At 38.0% G+C, this 17038-nt stretch overlaps 1 protein-coding gene and 2 long non-coding RNA genes across 3 annotated transcripts in view; 1 reads left to right on the top strand and 2 right to left on the bottom strand.

Annotated features, from left to right (window-relative positions):
- Window positions 1–254: 254 nt before the first annotated feature.
- LOC134495540 (uncharacterized) lies at window positions 255–2393 on the top strand. The gene is made up of 3 exons (XR_010067823.1): window positions 255–363; window positions 470–496; window positions 1169–2393. It is a non-coding gene; the product is annotated as an uncharacterized LOC134495540 (long non-coding RNA).
- Window positions 2394–9154: 6761 nt separating this feature from the next.
- LOC134495542 (uncharacterized) lies at window positions 9155–10541 on the bottom strand. The gene is made up of 3 exons (XR_010067825.1): window positions 10005–10541; window positions 9747–9844; window positions 9155–9181 (listed from the first exon to the last, which is right to left on the bottom strand). It is a non-coding gene; the product is annotated as an uncharacterized LOC134495542 (long non-coding RNA).
- A 142-nt stretch (window positions 10542–10683) lies between these two features.
- Window positions 10684–17038, bottom strand: part of LOC134495538 (butyrophilin subfamily 3 member A2-like) — a 67535-nt gene continuing 61180 nt past the window's right edge. Inside the window, exons 2-3 of the mRNA XM_063301051.1 lie at window positions 13215–13565; window positions 10684–10978 (exon numbers count right to left, since the gene is read on the bottom strand). Coding sequence (XP_063157121.1) covers window positions 10707–10978; window positions 13215–13565 — 623 coding nt within the window. The 3' untranslated portion in view covers window positions 10684–10706. The remainder of the gene's footprint in view (window positions 10979–13214; window positions 13566–17038) is intronic.

Here is a 17038-nt window from a genome sequence, read left to right as displayed (position 1 = left end):
TGGAAAGTTTAGTGAAGGGAACTGGAGGGTTCTTTAGATGCCTCTTGGGCCTGTTAACCCTTCCAAAAGATTAACATACCTATTTTGCCCCTCCTCTCGCAAACCTGGAGGGGACAGAATGGAATTAAGGCTACATGACCATCCTCAATTGAGGAAAAGAAGACAGCCTGTTTCACTGAGTTCAGCAAAACTTCTTACAGTACTTTTTTTCTGCTCATATTTAATTCTAAGCCCTTCATATTGGTTGCTATATCATTAGCATTTTTGTCAGAAGTTTTTTTAGTGTAATCATACTGTTACAATCAGTGTAGTATTGCTGACTGAATAATGTCTCTGTTTCAGCAAAAGATACAGCAGAATTAGGTGAGTTATAAAGATTCTGCTTGGTTTCAGCAGTCCGTCTCCTTTGATATTAAATGTGATGTCCTTGCAAATCTCATCATTCTTGTTTGTTTGATTTACTTTGCAGAGTTCAGGAGGGCATCATCCAATGCAGGTATATTTATTTGTGAATATAAGACCTCTAGTAAGTGAATACTAACCCAAAGTATAAAGAATCCATCTTAAAAATGCTACAGCAGCTAACGAGGAAAGTGCATATCAGAAATGAGGAAATGCCTACAGCAGGGTAAGGAGAGGAAAGAAAAAAATAAACATACCTTAATATAATTCACATGATTAGTAGTCACCCCATCAGATGCTGTTTGCACATAAAAAATAGCTACATTAAATGCAGAGGTTAATTGAACATCACATAACTTATTACCTAGTGAGGTAGTTCACCAGGTCTTTCATGGCCTTTTCAAAAACCTTTACAGAAAGCATCTGAAGTATAATTCCCAGCAATGCAGCTGGCAATACCACTGAGAAGGGATACTGGTTGGTTGTCATAATTCAGTGATAATTGCAGGCCCTCAGTTTCCCCATTCCTGCAGTACATGCATGGGTAAGAACAGCAGTAAACATAGCGGAAAAGTCTTTTAATAACCTTTTATTTTGAATTATTCATGATGATTAAGAATCATTTTCTGGGGGAGAATGAAAAATACTGACACATTGTTTTAAACAGTTTATTAACTTGCAGGAATGCCTATGGGGAAATAATGTGTTACAGAATTATGGCACTCTCTTATTATCAATGATATTACTCTGTTTTCCTATTCTCTAGTCAATCTCACTCTGGATCCTAAATGCACACATGTCAAGCTCAACATTAAAGATAAAAATCAAATCAAATTGAATCTGTCTGACTCAGGATCAAAGCCTCTGAAAGGAACTCCAATTGCAGTGGCAAATGAGGCATTTGATCAAGGTAGAATGTACTGGGAGGTGGAGGTTGGACAAAAACCAGACTGGGAGTTGGGAGTACTTTCTGCGGAGGCAAGAAAGAAACTAGAACAAGAGAAGCTGGAAAAGCCACTGGAAGATGGATATGTGTCTATGAGATGGTTCGGGGGTCAATATCACTGCTCTGGAGGAAACAGTTTAATCAGCAGTCAAAATAAAGAATGCAAAGTTGTAGGTGTTTATCTGGTCATGGATGAAGAAGAGCAGATGCTCTCATTTTTTGATGTTGAGCAGAAGTATCCTATTCGGTCCATCCCTGCCTCCTTTTCTGGGAAAATGTTTCCATTTTTCAATCCTGGAAAGGATGAGTGGTATTTGGGAGTGCGCCCAGTGAATATCCTCCATGTTTAGTATCCCTTTGATACTAAGCTTAAGACCCCTTTGACGCTTTGTTTTTTATCAGCTTTGTGTATGGACTGATTTAAACTTGTCATTGCCTTCCTTGATTTCTTTCTCCTGCCCTTGATGACTCATAGTCCAAGTGTTGCTTTTGAAGCAAAGTGAGATGCTTGATGCTTCGGGTCCTGATGGGCCCGAAAATGGTCCCTGATGTTTCAGCCATCCAATGAGGATTGCATATAGGGGAGCCATCCCTTAGTGACTGATGATGAAGCTTGTTCACTGAAGAAAAAGATATTGACATAGTTTTAATGTTACATGCTAATTTGGAAACATAGTAAAACGACTTACAAAACACTCAGGAGTCGGAGTCTCTCATTCTTATTCTCATTCTCATTCTTTCCTGACTGAAAAAGCAAAATATTCCTCAAATTCAGAATGATGGTATAAAGCATTCTGTCAATTCTGGAAGTTTTACTTCCAAAAATCTGGCTTCTGACATCAATGGAATAGGATTGTAGGCAGATTTGAAATGAAATATGGAAGTATACTACCATGAAATAACATGTTTCAGAAGCTTCTTCACATGAATATAGTAAGCCTTTACACAATCTGCTTTCAGCAACAACAAAGGAAACATGCCTGCCTGTTTTTAATCTATTCTGTACCTTTCTTAAAACAATAAATGTATTGATACTTTGGTTGTCTTCCTGTCCTGTTTTCAGTGGTTCTTCCTAAAATGTGATCCCTCCTGGAATTATTAGCGGGTCAGAAATTCTATACTCATTGCTTTGTGAGCATAGAAACTAGAGCTTCAAAGTTTAATCATTATGATTAGTTTCTGAATGACAAGAACAGGCCTCTTTGAATAAACTATTCTATCTTCTGGTTAAAATGTTTTGTTTTGATCAAAGACATTGTGATGCTTTAAACATTTTCTCCCTACAAAAATTGAGAATCTATCCTGCAAAGCACTTTCCCAAATGAGAACACTGATCATACAGTATTCTCCCTGATTCATCCCATATTTGTAGGTAGGAAGTTTCCCTCACCAGTGAGTTCTAGCATCTTCTGCTATCAACCAACAGTAATTGTGTAGATACAGTAATGAAGTCACCAAAATGGCTTGGCATCTCCGGTTTTATCCCATGTACACAGATCTATCATTTTCTACTTTGTATTTCAAAACATCAGCCAGCATAAGACGGCTAAGCATTATGTTGGCCACAACAAGTATTTTAAAAACTAAAACTTCCTCTATTTTGCATTCTATTTTTATAATTACTCTTCTTTCTTTTCCTTTAACTGGTTTGACTATAACCTTTGATTTCTCCTATGTTTTCTTCTCCTATATTGCAGACAATTTTATGAGGTACACAATTAAGGGCCCTCCCTTCTGCTTCACCATATGCCATAACTTTCCACCCATGACCTGTCAGTAAAGCTAACAGGCCTGGAGAGGGCACCAGATGAAACAGAGGCAAACACTTGATAATAATCAAGCTCCTTGCTAGACTAAAGGTGCAAGCATGGCCCTGCTGTCACTGCAAGTACATTGTACTACCCATAAGTGGTCCATGAAATAGGCAAAATGGAATGCAAATAGATAAAATTGTGTTTCTCTGCCACTAGAATTAATAAAAGCAGTTAAAAATGCAGCCATGCTAAATCCCTTGTCAGCAGAAACAGCAGGAAACTTGTAATACATGTAAAAAAGCAGCAGAAGACACTACATAGTTTAAAAAGAATTAGGAACACACAGATGACAGAACATGACTCTGTTTCCTAATCAAAATGAACTGGGCTGTTCAGAATTAGCACTTTCTGCAAAAACCGTTAGTTCTGCTTTTAAAGAGTGCTAGACTCTTTTATATAAACTGTGCTTAAGGGATGCTAAACTTCTGTTTAAGAAACAGGACTTTCAAAAGAGTGCTAAACCCATGTATACAAGGAAACCATGCAAAGGTCTGACATGTGTTTCAAAAAGCACCAATTCTGCAATTCAAGCGAATAGCTCCATAGAAGGTTGCACCCAGAGACCGAAGAGGAAGGGACATGCTTGCAGAAGCTTAAAATAGGTAATCCCAACCCCTGACCATTTCACAAACCATATTGTGATGAGGATGAGACCAAGACAATATCATGAGATGCCCACCGTGTTCAGTCTGCAGTTAGGGGTGAGTAAAAGGAAGAATGGAAGGAAGAAATGAGGAAAGGGAGTAGGAAGAAACCAAATAAATGATAGAAATATGTATATGTGAGAGCAAGTGTAAGGAAAAAAAATGTGAGGAAAGTAGGATGTTACTAGGGAAGATTTTAAATGATGACTACACAATTACATGTGGAATAAGACTATTAATCATGGTGACTATTTGTTACCTCCAGGATCAGAGGCACTTTGTCTGAGGATCCCCTTTTAAACCCCCAGTGGAAGAGGACCAAACTGGGCACTTTCCATAGGTCTCTAGATTTATTTTATTTATTTATTTGACTTCTATAGCCACCCATCTCAAGAAGTGACTCTAGATGGTCATCATAAGGAAAAGGACACTGGATTCAATAGGCCTTTGGTCTGATTCAACTTAACACTGAAATAACTGAGATACTGGGTGTTTGGAATTGTTGAAAAGAAGGAATTCAAAATTTGGAAGACATGGCAATGAAGGAAGAAGGATGAATATTGACTTAGCTGAGCACAACTGAAGAGAAGGCATTATGAGAGTTAATGATTGAAAGGGAACAAAGGTCCAATATACAGGACAAGGTTCTATTCATTCTGCATTTTAACACTTGTAATGTAAGGCTGACATTCGATATTTTGTTGTGGGAAAGAACTGTGATATGTAAATGCTCTTGGCTGGGTCCAGCAAGGAAGAGCTGTACTTTATACATTTCAGGCATATTTCTGGTCTCGAATCTACCATTTCTGGGAAAGCTTGTTGATACCACTACCATTATAACAACATTATGTTATAATGAGTGGATGGATAGTTGTGCTACTTAAACAAAATGAGGCGCAGGTCTTGCATACAAGACCTTGAGAATTTTTTTAAAAAAAATTATCTACCCCACTTCAAAAGATTTTGCTGGATTTCATCTTGACAAATCTTCAGATGGGCTGAATTTGCAACTAACCTAAGACTAACTACTACCACCAGATTGCACTTAGAAACCCTTCTGGTGCTGACCTTTATCATGGATTCCTCTTGAATGACCCCCAGGTCTAAACATTTACTAATGCTTATAATTATGTTGTTTTTAACCAGAATTAGATTATTAAGTCTCAATAAAATCAAAGCATGAGTTTTCTGCTGCATTCCTGTAACATTTGGTTATCAACTTTTGATTATTTATTTTCTTTTTAACTAGAATAGGATTAAATTTTCAGGATCATTCTGATGAAATGAACTATGCCAAATTTCATAGAAATAGGAATTTACAAGGAATGCTCCTTTGAAGTTTTTCTATTTCTAAGTAATTGCCAATACTTTTTTGTTTTAAGTCAACATTTGATGAACCTTGCAAAAAACCAGGCATCTCATCATAAGGAACATGTAGGGCACAGCTGAGGCAATCAGCTTAAAAGAAGGATTTCCTTGAGGAATAAATACCCTTTCTGGACATGGTGGAACAAGCTGGGGAAGTCGGGTGGGGCTGGGAGAGGCTGAAGCAGAAGCATCAGTACAAGGTTACTGTGAATTGCATATAGAAATATACCCTTTTAAAGATTCTAATGACCTCATAATTTATTTCAAAGGATGACCGTAAATTCTAACATAGTTAGAGATGGATAAAACAAGGATTTTTGCCAACATAGCTAACAGTATGTATCTTCAAAAGGATATATAATTTGATTTGTTATTTAGCAGTATATATATTTAAAAGGACACTGATTTGTTCTCCTGTTTGCTGATTTTGAGGATCTGAGTAATGAACTTTCAGTAATGTACAGTACATTTACAGAATATACATAAAAATTAAGTAAAATTAATAAATTCAATTTTGTTTGTTTCTGAAGTCCACTGAATGGGAGTCTGTAAAACTGAGGTTTTACCGCAGTTTTTAGCTGGAAATTGGTGAATTTTATTTCTCTATTTCTCTATCACTTTCTGCTACACGGCAAGAGATCTTGAAATAAAATTGGGGGACTCGGGACAGCTGGCTAAGCATCCTTTACTTTTTCCCATTTTGCAAGAATATTTCAAAGGACAGCTGAAGAGTAATGATAGGAAGCATGACTCATGTGTGTGCAGGGGGTGTTAGTTCAAGTTTAGTCAATACAGCAAGCATTCTGTGATTATTCCTTATTTAAAAGAATACTCATGTCCTTGAGCTGTTGTCCTCTCAGTTGCTGTAACAAAGATTACATTTATCAGAGGTAGCTAAATAGTTACTTCACTTGGGCATTAAAAAACATGAAATATTTCCTTTTCTAGCTGAGCTTTGTTTGAGAAGCTGATTTCACACAATTTTTTTTTTCTTCATTGCTCTTCGATTCTAAATTCCAGCTCTTTCCTGGTATATATAGAGCTGTCTATCCTTCTATCATCTATGTACCTATCCATCGATACATGAGTTCACACACACATGCACACAAGAGCTGTTATCTATATCAACCATTTTAACTTAAAACAATTGTGTAAACTCAGTAATATATTAGCCAATATATCAGTAGAAGAATATGCATCCAGACTAATCAGATAGGAATGGCAGCTCTTGTAAAGCATTTTGACAAACCAAGGGAAAGTCTGGAGGGATTCCTCTAACGCAGATGCCAAATGTGCTTCCAGAAAGAATTAAGCAACCTGATCAATTCAATACACATCATTTTGATGGGATTCAAGGTAAGTATGGGCTGCATGGATACAGTAGCTCTGGTGTTCTCTTCAGAGGGGTGGTCCTAGCTTTCTTTCCATTGATTTCTACTGTGTCTCCCTGTACACTTTGTCCTGAATGTGCCCCTTAATCCGGTTTGTTCCTTTTAACCTTCTTCTTTTCAGCCTTAGCACTTCTATCCCATTCCTACAAGGATACTAAAGATAGCTAAATGTTTCTGTCATTCTTGGTTCTTGGATGTTTCTTTATCAGTGATGAGTGAAGGCAGATGCAGACTTTTTTCTGTTTTCTAGCTTTGTTTCAAAGGTACACTATTCCTCCTTAATCTGCTCCTGTGTTTTTGAACTGAAGAGTCTTAACTTGGCTGCAGGCTCATCTCAGCATGCCACAGGCCACTTTGTAGAGGAAGGATCACCCCTTCAACTGAGCCAGGCTTATCATGCTGTCCAATAGATTCTATACCTCCTCTTAGTAGCAGTAAAAATAGAGTTGTGGTTAAGCACTTTGCTTAGCAGACAGGAGAGTTCTGACCTGAAACCTGGTAGGAATCTTTTTTAATGAAAGCTTGGTGCTCACAGCTAGATGAAGTGTACAGCCAGTGTATGGCCGGTGAAGTGGATAAAGAGGTTTCCTGCTGACTGTTCCTCAAATTTGCAACTCCCCTAAAACTGGAAGACATGTTTCCTCTCTGATATCCTCTCATTTGGCATTACATAAGTATTTATTTTAAAACAAACGAAATAAAAACAGAGCAGGAAAACTACCCACACCAGAAAGATCCAAACTTCTAAAAAATTTCTTCAGGATTTCAGACTAGCAACCTTTTCTCTGCTAAACAAGTTTGTTAACCTGTTAACCACTACAGCTGGCCATTGCTTTCCCAGTACAGAAAGTTGCAAAGGTTCCACAGGAGGGGAATTATCCAGTGGGAGGACATGGTAGCCAGTAATCCAGCCTGAATCACTTGCAAGCTGTTGCCAAACAGTCTCAGTCCAGACAGAATTGTCTGTAAACCAGTTTAGACTCAAGATGGCATCAGAACCGGGTAGACGATGCTTAACTGGTAAGTGTGGATATGCCCTTAGACTACAAAGAAAGGACCTGGGCATCTTCTGCCTTTTTTGAAAATGTGCAGAATTATAAAAACAGAGGGTTACCAGCTGATCCACTCTTGCTAACGTCAAGGCTGCCTTTCACTTTTCCTTGAGAACTGGTACGTTAAGACTGATGTTAGTAAATTAATCTGAAACTTGACAGGGCCCTTTTATAAACTGGAGTTGTCCAGAAGGGCCTTCTCAGTTGCGACTCCAAGGCCCTGCTATTTTCCACCCCAGAAGATTCAGTGAGCAACTTCTCTCATATGTTTTTCAGTGTCAGTAAAGAAAGTTCTGTTTTTTCCTTCCAGATTTTAAAAAATATGATATATTTAGTTCATTCTATAGTCAAATATAGTGTTTATTTGCTGCTGTTTCAGCTGAACATTTTTCTTGGTTCTGTTTATGCATTGTTTTGTGAAGCATTTAAATTGGAGTGCTGTTCTTTAGCTGCCTGGAAAGCTGCACTGATATCACAAACTTTTCTAAAAAGAAGGACGATTTTGAATATTATTACAGAATATATTCATTTTTTAAAAAGCGCTTACCATTTTTAATTTCATTTGTTTCTTTTTCCTTGGAAGATAATGCAGTAGTTATTCATTTAAGGCCAGAATGTGTTACGTTCAATATGCTATTCCCAGAAAGATAAATTACTTTGCTTCTAAATGGATTGGGCTGCATTAACCAATCATTACTTTTCTACTGGTGACTATAAGCAAACTTCATCTGACCTTCCAATTGCTGGGATATTATTTTATATAATATCTTTGCAGGAAAAGATGAATATGAAATTAATATACTCTGTGTGTGTGTGTGTGTGTTTGTGTGTATGTATGTGTTTATACACACACACACACAGAGTATATTAATTTCATATCCTTCTTTTCCTACAAGGAAGTAAGGAAAATGCACACAAAATGCACATTTTTGGAGATACGTGTATAAAAATTAAACATCAGGTCTTTTCAAAAATTCTACAATGATGCTAAAATGAAAAGTTCAATTAAGCCAAACTAATAGATACATCTCCTATAAGGAGAGGAGGAAAGGGAAGCAAGACATGTATGTATGAATCCTCTGTCTCTAAAACCATTATATACTAGTACTTACTACTAAATAAGAGGAGACTGAGGCTGAAAGATGCAAGTTCATTTTTATTACTGCAGAAATTTGGTTTTGTTTATCTTCATTTAGAAGTAAACACTTTCTAGGGAATCAGTTTACGCATTTCTACACCCCTTCCCTGGGACATTAAGATGATGATGATGATGATGATGATGATGATGATGATGATACATGTTTCCTTCTTGTAGGAACATATTCAACATTCAAGCACACTCAAGTTGCAGAGCTAAAGGGAAACACCTCCCAGCTTCATTACAGTGATGCTACTGTTGGGTCAGGTTCTTTCTTCCTCTGCTCCTCTTGTTATGGCCAGTTACAGTATGAGCAGGTATTGCTTTCTCATTTAATAATATACCCACATAATTTCAGGAACTTTTGTAATATAAAATACATGACTGATCATTACTTACCAAGCTTAGATACTTCCTGGAAGCTCTCTGAAACAAAGAGGGGAAATACATGAATATCCATCAGACATGAAAATAGCTCTGCTATTCTATTTTTGATAACCCCCGGTTGGAGCTCTGATTGTTTTGCAGAGGACACTTGAGCTTAAAGGGAGCCTCTTTCAGGCACAGGAGGAATCTGGGGTGATAGAAATCCAGCCTGTTTGAGTGGGAGCAGGTGGGGTAAAGTATTTGCATTGGTCAACCCTGGTAGAAATTGTAGGAACGTGGTCTTCTGCCTTTCTTTGACCAAGATCAAGGCCTTTAAGCACAAGGGTTTTCACTGTATTCCCATGATCTGCCAACTCCATGTTGGGGAAATGACCAGCATTAAAAAAAAATACTATTTATTATTAAGATAATGTAATTAGATCAAACCTCCTTTGCTTTGTAGAGATAAATTAGAGCTGATATGTACAAAGTAATTGAGTACATTTCTTTTCTTTATCCTGCCAAATGCCACATTATTAGCCAAACATAGAAAAAGAGGCATTTCCTGAAACATTTTGTACACATAATTCACAAGATAACCCAGTAACAGATTTAAAATACTTACGTCTCAATTTATAGGTCAGAAAGGCAATGAGGCAACTGAAAAGCACCAAAATAAATATAAAGGGTCCAATCCAAAGGGAAGTAGATGGAGAAAAAAATCTGAAAGACACATTGCAATCTTACTTAGATGATGATGATTCCTCCAGAAGAAATTCAAAATTGCCAGAAGGAAAACAAAATAGTCAAAATTTCCCCAATGTTCCAGAAGCTGAACATTTGGTTCATCTTCTTCCCTGATTTTCCCCATCGGGGGCCATACTTGCCAAAATGATTTGAAGGTTAACAAATAATGCTGCTCCAGCTGTGTCCTGCTGCCTGCCTCTTTGCTGAGGAAGAGAGGTACAGTGGAAGCTGGAAGAGGGAAAACCAGCACAGCTAGTCCTCCTCTTCCCAGGTCTACAGTGGAGAGAAGACGGCAGCAGAGAAGATGGAGTGCTGCCAATGAGAACATTAAAGACGTTGGATAAGAGAATGATCTCATTGGCAGCACCCTTCCTAGTGTCCACTATGTGTCAGCCCCTCAAGGTAGACAACGCTAGGAAACCAGTGCCATTTGGGTCAGTACTACGTGCATTGTAAAGCTATAGTAACAGAACCTTGCAAGTCTGAAGGCACTTCCTGCCTCCCTTCCTTTATCTGTGTGAACTAGAGAGGGGCTTGTCTGAGATATTTACTTATGTTACTTTCTTGGCCTGGGCTCAGGCCCCTTTTGTCTCACTGTTGCCATGGTAGTGGCTCTTCCTTCTCTCCTTCAAGGCCACCCCCTATCCCCTGTACATTATGTTCCTGCAGCATTTGAGAGGGTGCCTGTAGTCTTTCAGTTTTCCCACATTGTATTCCCCGATTCTATACTGATCTCCCTCAATCAGTAAATATATAATTCTCCAGCAGTACATTCCAAGTAAGCTCCACTATTAAAATTCAGCCCTTGGTCCATCCCCCACTCACCAGAAATGAGGATTCAGGATTCTCTCTCGCTCTTTACTAGGCCGTTGATGAATTTGCAGGAGACTTCGCTATCCACTTCTGGCTGGAGTGTAATGGAACCCCAAACCTGAAAGATTCCTGCTGCGGCCTCCTTGTTTGCTATGGCCGACTTCTCTGTCCGGTTTTTCCCTTTGCTGTCTTGCCAGAGAGCCTGAGGTCTTGGGTACCACCCCTCAGAGCTGCAGGTGAGCCCAATACCTTGGCAATTGTAATCCAACAAGGTAATAGTGGGGTCACCTCCATTTGCTGCACAAAAATAATATATGTTAAGTTTTCCCCGCCATAGAAAATACAATGTTTACAGCAGGGTTTCCCAAACGTTGAGACAGACCTCCCTTGGGCAGACAGAATTCAGGGGAGGTGTGAAGAACCTGTTAGTTACATTGTTACGATAAACTCACATTTCACAAAGTTTCATTGTATTGTTTTCTTTGTTCATTTGTGTTCATTTTGGTGTTTGGATTTTTAGAGGAGGTGTGTACGTTAGGATTGTGCTAAAGGGAGGTGTGATGGCAAAAAGTTTAGGAACCTCTGGTCTAGAGTATCCTTCTTCTGAAGGAAGTTGGAACCTGACACAGCCCATATTTAATGGAGAGAAATGTGATGCCTAATTTTTATGCCATATTTTTTTAAAATGTAAAATGATGAGTTTTATGTATTTTATGATGTTTTTTACATTTTTATTTTTTTCTTGATTTTCAATTGTTGTATTGTTCTTTTTTACTTTTTTGTTTGTTTTAATTGTTTGTAGGACAGCCATAGTCATATATAGTGATGGGAGGCGGTCTAAATTTGAAAAATAAATAAACAAACAAACAAACACACAAACAAATACTACATACAGCAAGCATTTTGGTGTGTGGAGGGAGGGCTTTTCACGGAATCTTGCAAATGGCTCAGACTTGAGCATATCCCTTGCCAGACTGGCCCACCAACTCTTTATGGAGGCAGGAATAGACAATGTCATTTTCTATTCAAATCCAGCCCACTGTGAATACAATCCCCACCCATGTTTTCCTGCTTCAAGTTGAAAGTAGTATTCTCCAGCTTGTGCCAGGTTGAGTATTGGTACCCAGTTTGCTTGCTGTGGTGTACTTTCTTCTAGACCAGGGGTCCCCAAGCTCTTCAGCTCATTGACCCCTTCATGAGTTTTAGATTGCTCATTGACACCCAAAGATTTATTATATGAAAATAATTTAATAAATACTACTTTAATTAATAGTACTATGAACAATAACAATAATAACAAAGACAACTCAAGGCCTCTCTCACTGGCAGCTGGCCTTCCATCCCTGGGAAACATTGCCTCGTTCCTAGCTACCTCACCTTCAGGACTAGGGACTGGCATGGAGCTCTATAAGACCCCAAAAGGTTAATTTATCCCAATTGACCTTCCATCCTTTATCAACCACCTGTTGACCCCCAGCCATTTACTAACCCCCTTTTGACCCCCAGCCATTTATCGAGCTCTTGGATTGTCCCATGGACCCTTGGGGATCAATATTGACCACTTTGGGGAACACTGTTCTAGACAAACCCCTGCCCCTGCACAGAGGCAGAAAAGTCCCCTCCCTTCATTTTCCCAGCTTTTCCTCAACAAGGTCTGCTGCGGCTTAGTGGAATCTTTCTCACTAGTCTAATGGTAATGGCATTTGCCTCACACGCAGAATGCCTCCAAAAGTCTAGCAGTTCTTTTTTTAAGTTAATTATTATTTTTTCCTTTTCTTACCTCCATACATACACATTTGGGCTATTTGGGAGGTGAGATAAAAACCTTCTACCTCAAGTAAATAAACTTATAAAAAAGCAGTGAAGTAAATAACTCAGGGAAAGAAAAAGAATAGTATTGTTGTTGTTGTTGTTATGATTAGATTAAAATTTCCTGAAGCAGTGATTTTTTTTCAAAAAGATGACAAAATTATGTGTGTGAGTATCCTGTCTTTCATTGTAAAAATATGTCTACTTCAGTTTCTGGAGGATTCACATATTCATCAGCTGCTGATTTCAAGGTCCCTCATTTATCGCAAGATATTCATGCTTTCTGATCTATAAGATGCACAGCACAAGGTGTTGTTTGTCTTTTCTTGGCTTTTAGTTTTAGACTGGGATGCTAGGAATACTGGAGATCATTGGAGATAAGATCTCACAGAGAAAGGTTTCCTGGCCACTTCATGGGTAAAGGCAAAAGCCAATGAACCCATTTATGAAAGTGTCAATACATTTTTATTCTTTAAGGATAAAAGGCATTTTCCCATCAAACTGAAGAATAGTAAAAGAACCACACACACAGAGAGACACAAAATTTAAGGACACTAAAAAGGGTGAGCTGACTTTGCAGTTTGGTGCAACACAGGAGCTATCAGGTTTGGGACTGATGAAGCGGCAATGAAAAGAGTTTGTCTCCTCCCCACTATTGTGTTTGCAACACAATCCCTTGCATTCTAACAATGTTGATTCATTTTAAGAACAGACAAAATCTCACCTGCTAAAACTAGCTGAATCACCACCTTATCATACCAGTCGTCAAGGTAGATCTTACAGGTGTATAGTCCCTGGTCAAAGAGACTTATATTCCTCAGAAGCAGGGACAGGTTGCCTTTATTAATCTCAGAAGCAAAGAGCTCCATTCGACCCTGATATCTTCTATCCTGTGTTTCCCCATCATTTCTGTTATAGTTTTTCACTTTAATTTTTTCTGATTTTTCTAAGATCCACTGAATTCTGATGTTGACCTTGGCAAGTGGCTCCAGAGTTTGTACCAAACATGGCAGGATTATGTCCTTTTCAAGGTATCCAATCACAGGATTATTTGGTGGTCTGATTGAATATTTACCTTCAGAAACAAATCCAGAGGTCATCACAATGCAGAAATTACACTTTAGCAGTCTTTCCCCCATTTCCTCCAAGTTTCAGTACCTTGTTTATAGGATACAAATGCCCAGAAATCAGCTTTGGAGATTGGAATCTTTTACCGATCCAGAGATTCTAGGTGAAAGGGATAACCTTACAGGAAATTTTACTCTTTCGTCTCTCTCAGGAAGCCCTTCTGCCTTAGGGGTATGCACAAATCAAGACAGTACTAAGACAATCTCCTCTGATCAGATCAGCAAGATACTTAAATTTCATCACAGTTTCCAAACTGAGAAGAGCTTTTATGCTAACTTGATTTATTACTTTTCCATCAGCTGTCCTGGAAGGAAGATACAAGAAAGTGCCATGCACCTTTTGAGGTTGTCAATGTGATTGAGGTGATATAGAATCTACTACTCATGTGTTATTGCATTGCTGGTTTTATTGGGACATTAGAGTCTATTTTATTCCCCTTCACCAATTTATTTTACACACAACTCCTCTTACCTGATCAGACAGTCTGTCTCTTGGGATGTTGCCAAATTTCTTTATGCTGCTAGTAAAATCAGACAAGAGGCAATTGCTCTTCTGGGTTCAGAAATAGGAAATTTTAGATTTAAGCCTTTCTTCTTGGCTTCTGTATCTTAGAACTAACCACCAGTTTATAGTCTAAAATATAGAATGAAGTTTGATGTGATGTGATCATGTTCCCAATGACTGTCAGATTTTCCCTGCAAGGCGGAACAGTATAACCAAGAAGGTGGTTCTGGCTCAGACTGCTTCCCAAAGATGAAGCACATTCATATGCTGCTACCTGGAAATCAAATTTGTCATTGACATAGACTTTCTGCAAAACAATAGTATACCTGTTGCATGTGAGATCTGCAGAATTATCAAAATGCAAACAGTAGAAAAGGAGGAACACATGGAGCTGGGGGAAGAAGGCAAGCCTTCAGGTGCAATTCTGTGAGGAAAAATACCATGTTGCAAGATGAATTTCTTGAACTGCTGATATAATCACTATTTAAGCATCCACACAATGCATTAACAGTGAAAATTCATTTATATTTTTATAGCAAGAAAATTTCGAAAAAATGTGTTATGTGATTGAATTAATTCAAAAGTAACAGTAGAGTTAAGGGGCACAGTGGCACTGCAGGTTAAACCGCTGAGCTGCTGAGCTTGCCAATCGGAAGGTTGGCAGTTCAAATCCGCTTGACGGGGTGAGCTCCCGTTGCTAGTCCCAGCTCCTGCCAACCTAGCAGTTCGAACACATGCAAATGTGAGTAGATTAATAGGTACCGCTTCGGTGGGCAGGTAACGGCATTCCGTTCAGTCATGCTGGCCACATGACCACGGAATTGTCTACGGACAAATGCTGGCTCTTCGGCTTTGAAACGGAGATGAGCACCGCCCCCTAGAGACGGACACGACTGGACTTAATGTCAAGGGAAACCTTTACATTTACCTTTACCTTTACCTTTACCTAACAGTAGAGTAATAAATGTATTAATTAGGTTTAGTTAATTAATATTTCTCTTTAATTACAGTTGAGAAAATCTATTTTTTTTAGTTTTGCCAAAATTCTTCTTTAAATGGATGCACTAATATTTAGTTCTGTCATTTACAAGTCACATAACAATTATGCACAAGATTTTACAAATATTATAATGCATTTCTTCAACTGTATCTCTTTTGGTCAGCACTTTCTCTCAAGTATGCACTTTTTGCAAAAATCTCTTTCTCTGGGAACATGCAGATTTTGCTACTAAGTACGTTTAGTATGTATTTTCCTGTCAGTATTTTAGCATAATGTATTATTTATTTATTATATTTGCTCAGATATATATTGTTTTGTTATTATAAAACAATATAAGAATTAAAATATATTTTAATGGGTACTTGGGGCTCATTCATTTTGGAGGCTAGTTTCAAACTGATATTTGGTTAATAACTTCTTTAGCAACACATTATTCCTAAATATATCGGTTGAATCTATGCAATCAATGCACTTTAATTATCCTGTTTTCTATATGTGATGATACATTACTGAAAAGTTAAAAATTTGAACACAATGGCTAGATTTTCTTCCAATGTTGAATATGATGAATTAGACTGGAATTAGATATGGATATATTATTTTGTCCACCCTCAGTCCCTGAAAATTGGTTGCACTGCTTATTGCAGCCATTCTTCCTACCACCATCTCTGTCACTTTTGCTGTTTCATAATTTGCATATTATTATTTCAGTAAAACTAAGGCACAGCTGTGTTGAGAAGTCTATATCCCAGGGAAAGGTAGAATTATAGTGGATGCAATTATAGTGTTCATGGGTAGACTGTTGGAAGACCTGAAGGGCCAGGTTGGGGACAGATTAGCCTGGAGAAGGTCTGTCTATGTGGTTGCTAAGAATTGACGCTAGCTTGATGGCACATAATCAGTCAATCAATCAATCAATCAATCAAGGTACTTATATTTGCTCATTTCATTGGTAAGCCCCAACAGTACAATTATACAAATTAAGGTTGCCAACAATATTAGTAATTCAGCAGAATAATTCACCAGTATTCTTCATTTAGTTTCATCTTCAGTTCTGTTATTGGAGTTGGGTTGGGGTTAAGGAAAAAGGAAAACACCTGTACACAAGGAAGTGGCAAAGAAAGGCAGGAAGTGCTTAACTTCTCTTAAACCTGCACATTTTTTCCCTTAACAACTACACATTCAAATGCTCCTTTATGTGTGAATGAGGCCAAAAGGTGAACATCAAATGCTGCTTGCCTAAACACCACTAAAAACAGTAAGTTCACAGCTAGAATCTTTAAAAGGAAACAAAAAGCTATTATTCATCTATAAGACAGGTGAATTTTCAATTATTTCTCTCTGGTTCATTCTGCAGTGTGCCATACAGTGGAATAAATTAGCAGCCACTTGTGGAGGGTGTTGAGATGAACACACAGATATGCACATGCATTGATAGAATCAAAGATATTTCTAGAATCCGCACCGGCCAAGCTCTTGACTGAGTATTATGTCTTGCTTAAATGAATGTAGATTAGATTGCTTAAATGAAACTGGTCCATATTAGATTACTAGGTCTACTGGATTTGTATTTTGGAATATATCCATGATTAAGATGAAATTGCATTTTCCCTGGGGTTTCAGATTAACAAAAACTAGAGACAACTCCTGTGGATGGAAAAACCCTGTGTGAGAGAAAAGATCTGAGTATCTAAGACAGTGTTGCCAAATCTTGAATTTTAAGCAATTTTAAATTTTATGGGTTGGGGATGATAATGAATCAGACTAAAAAGTATTGTGTGCTTTTAATGGTCAATTTACCCACCCACAATGGATGGTAACCTGTGTTCCTTGACAGAGTAAAGTCTGCATGAGAAGTAAGCTTTGCTAATATGGAACATGGACAGTCAAGAAGAGTCCATTTCCTAGCAAACAAG

The sequence above is a fragment of the Candoia aspera genome, chromosome 4, assembly GCF_035149785.1.
Source record: "Candoia aspera isolate rCanAsp1 chromosome 4, rCanAsp1.hap2, whole genome shotgun sequence".
NCBI classification, from domain to species: domain Eukaryota; kingdom Metazoa; phylum Chordata; class Lepidosauria; order Squamata; family Boidae; genus Candoia; species Candoia aspera.
Note: the sequence above shows the minus strand (reverse complement) of the source record. Positions and strands in the feature narration are given on the sequence as shown.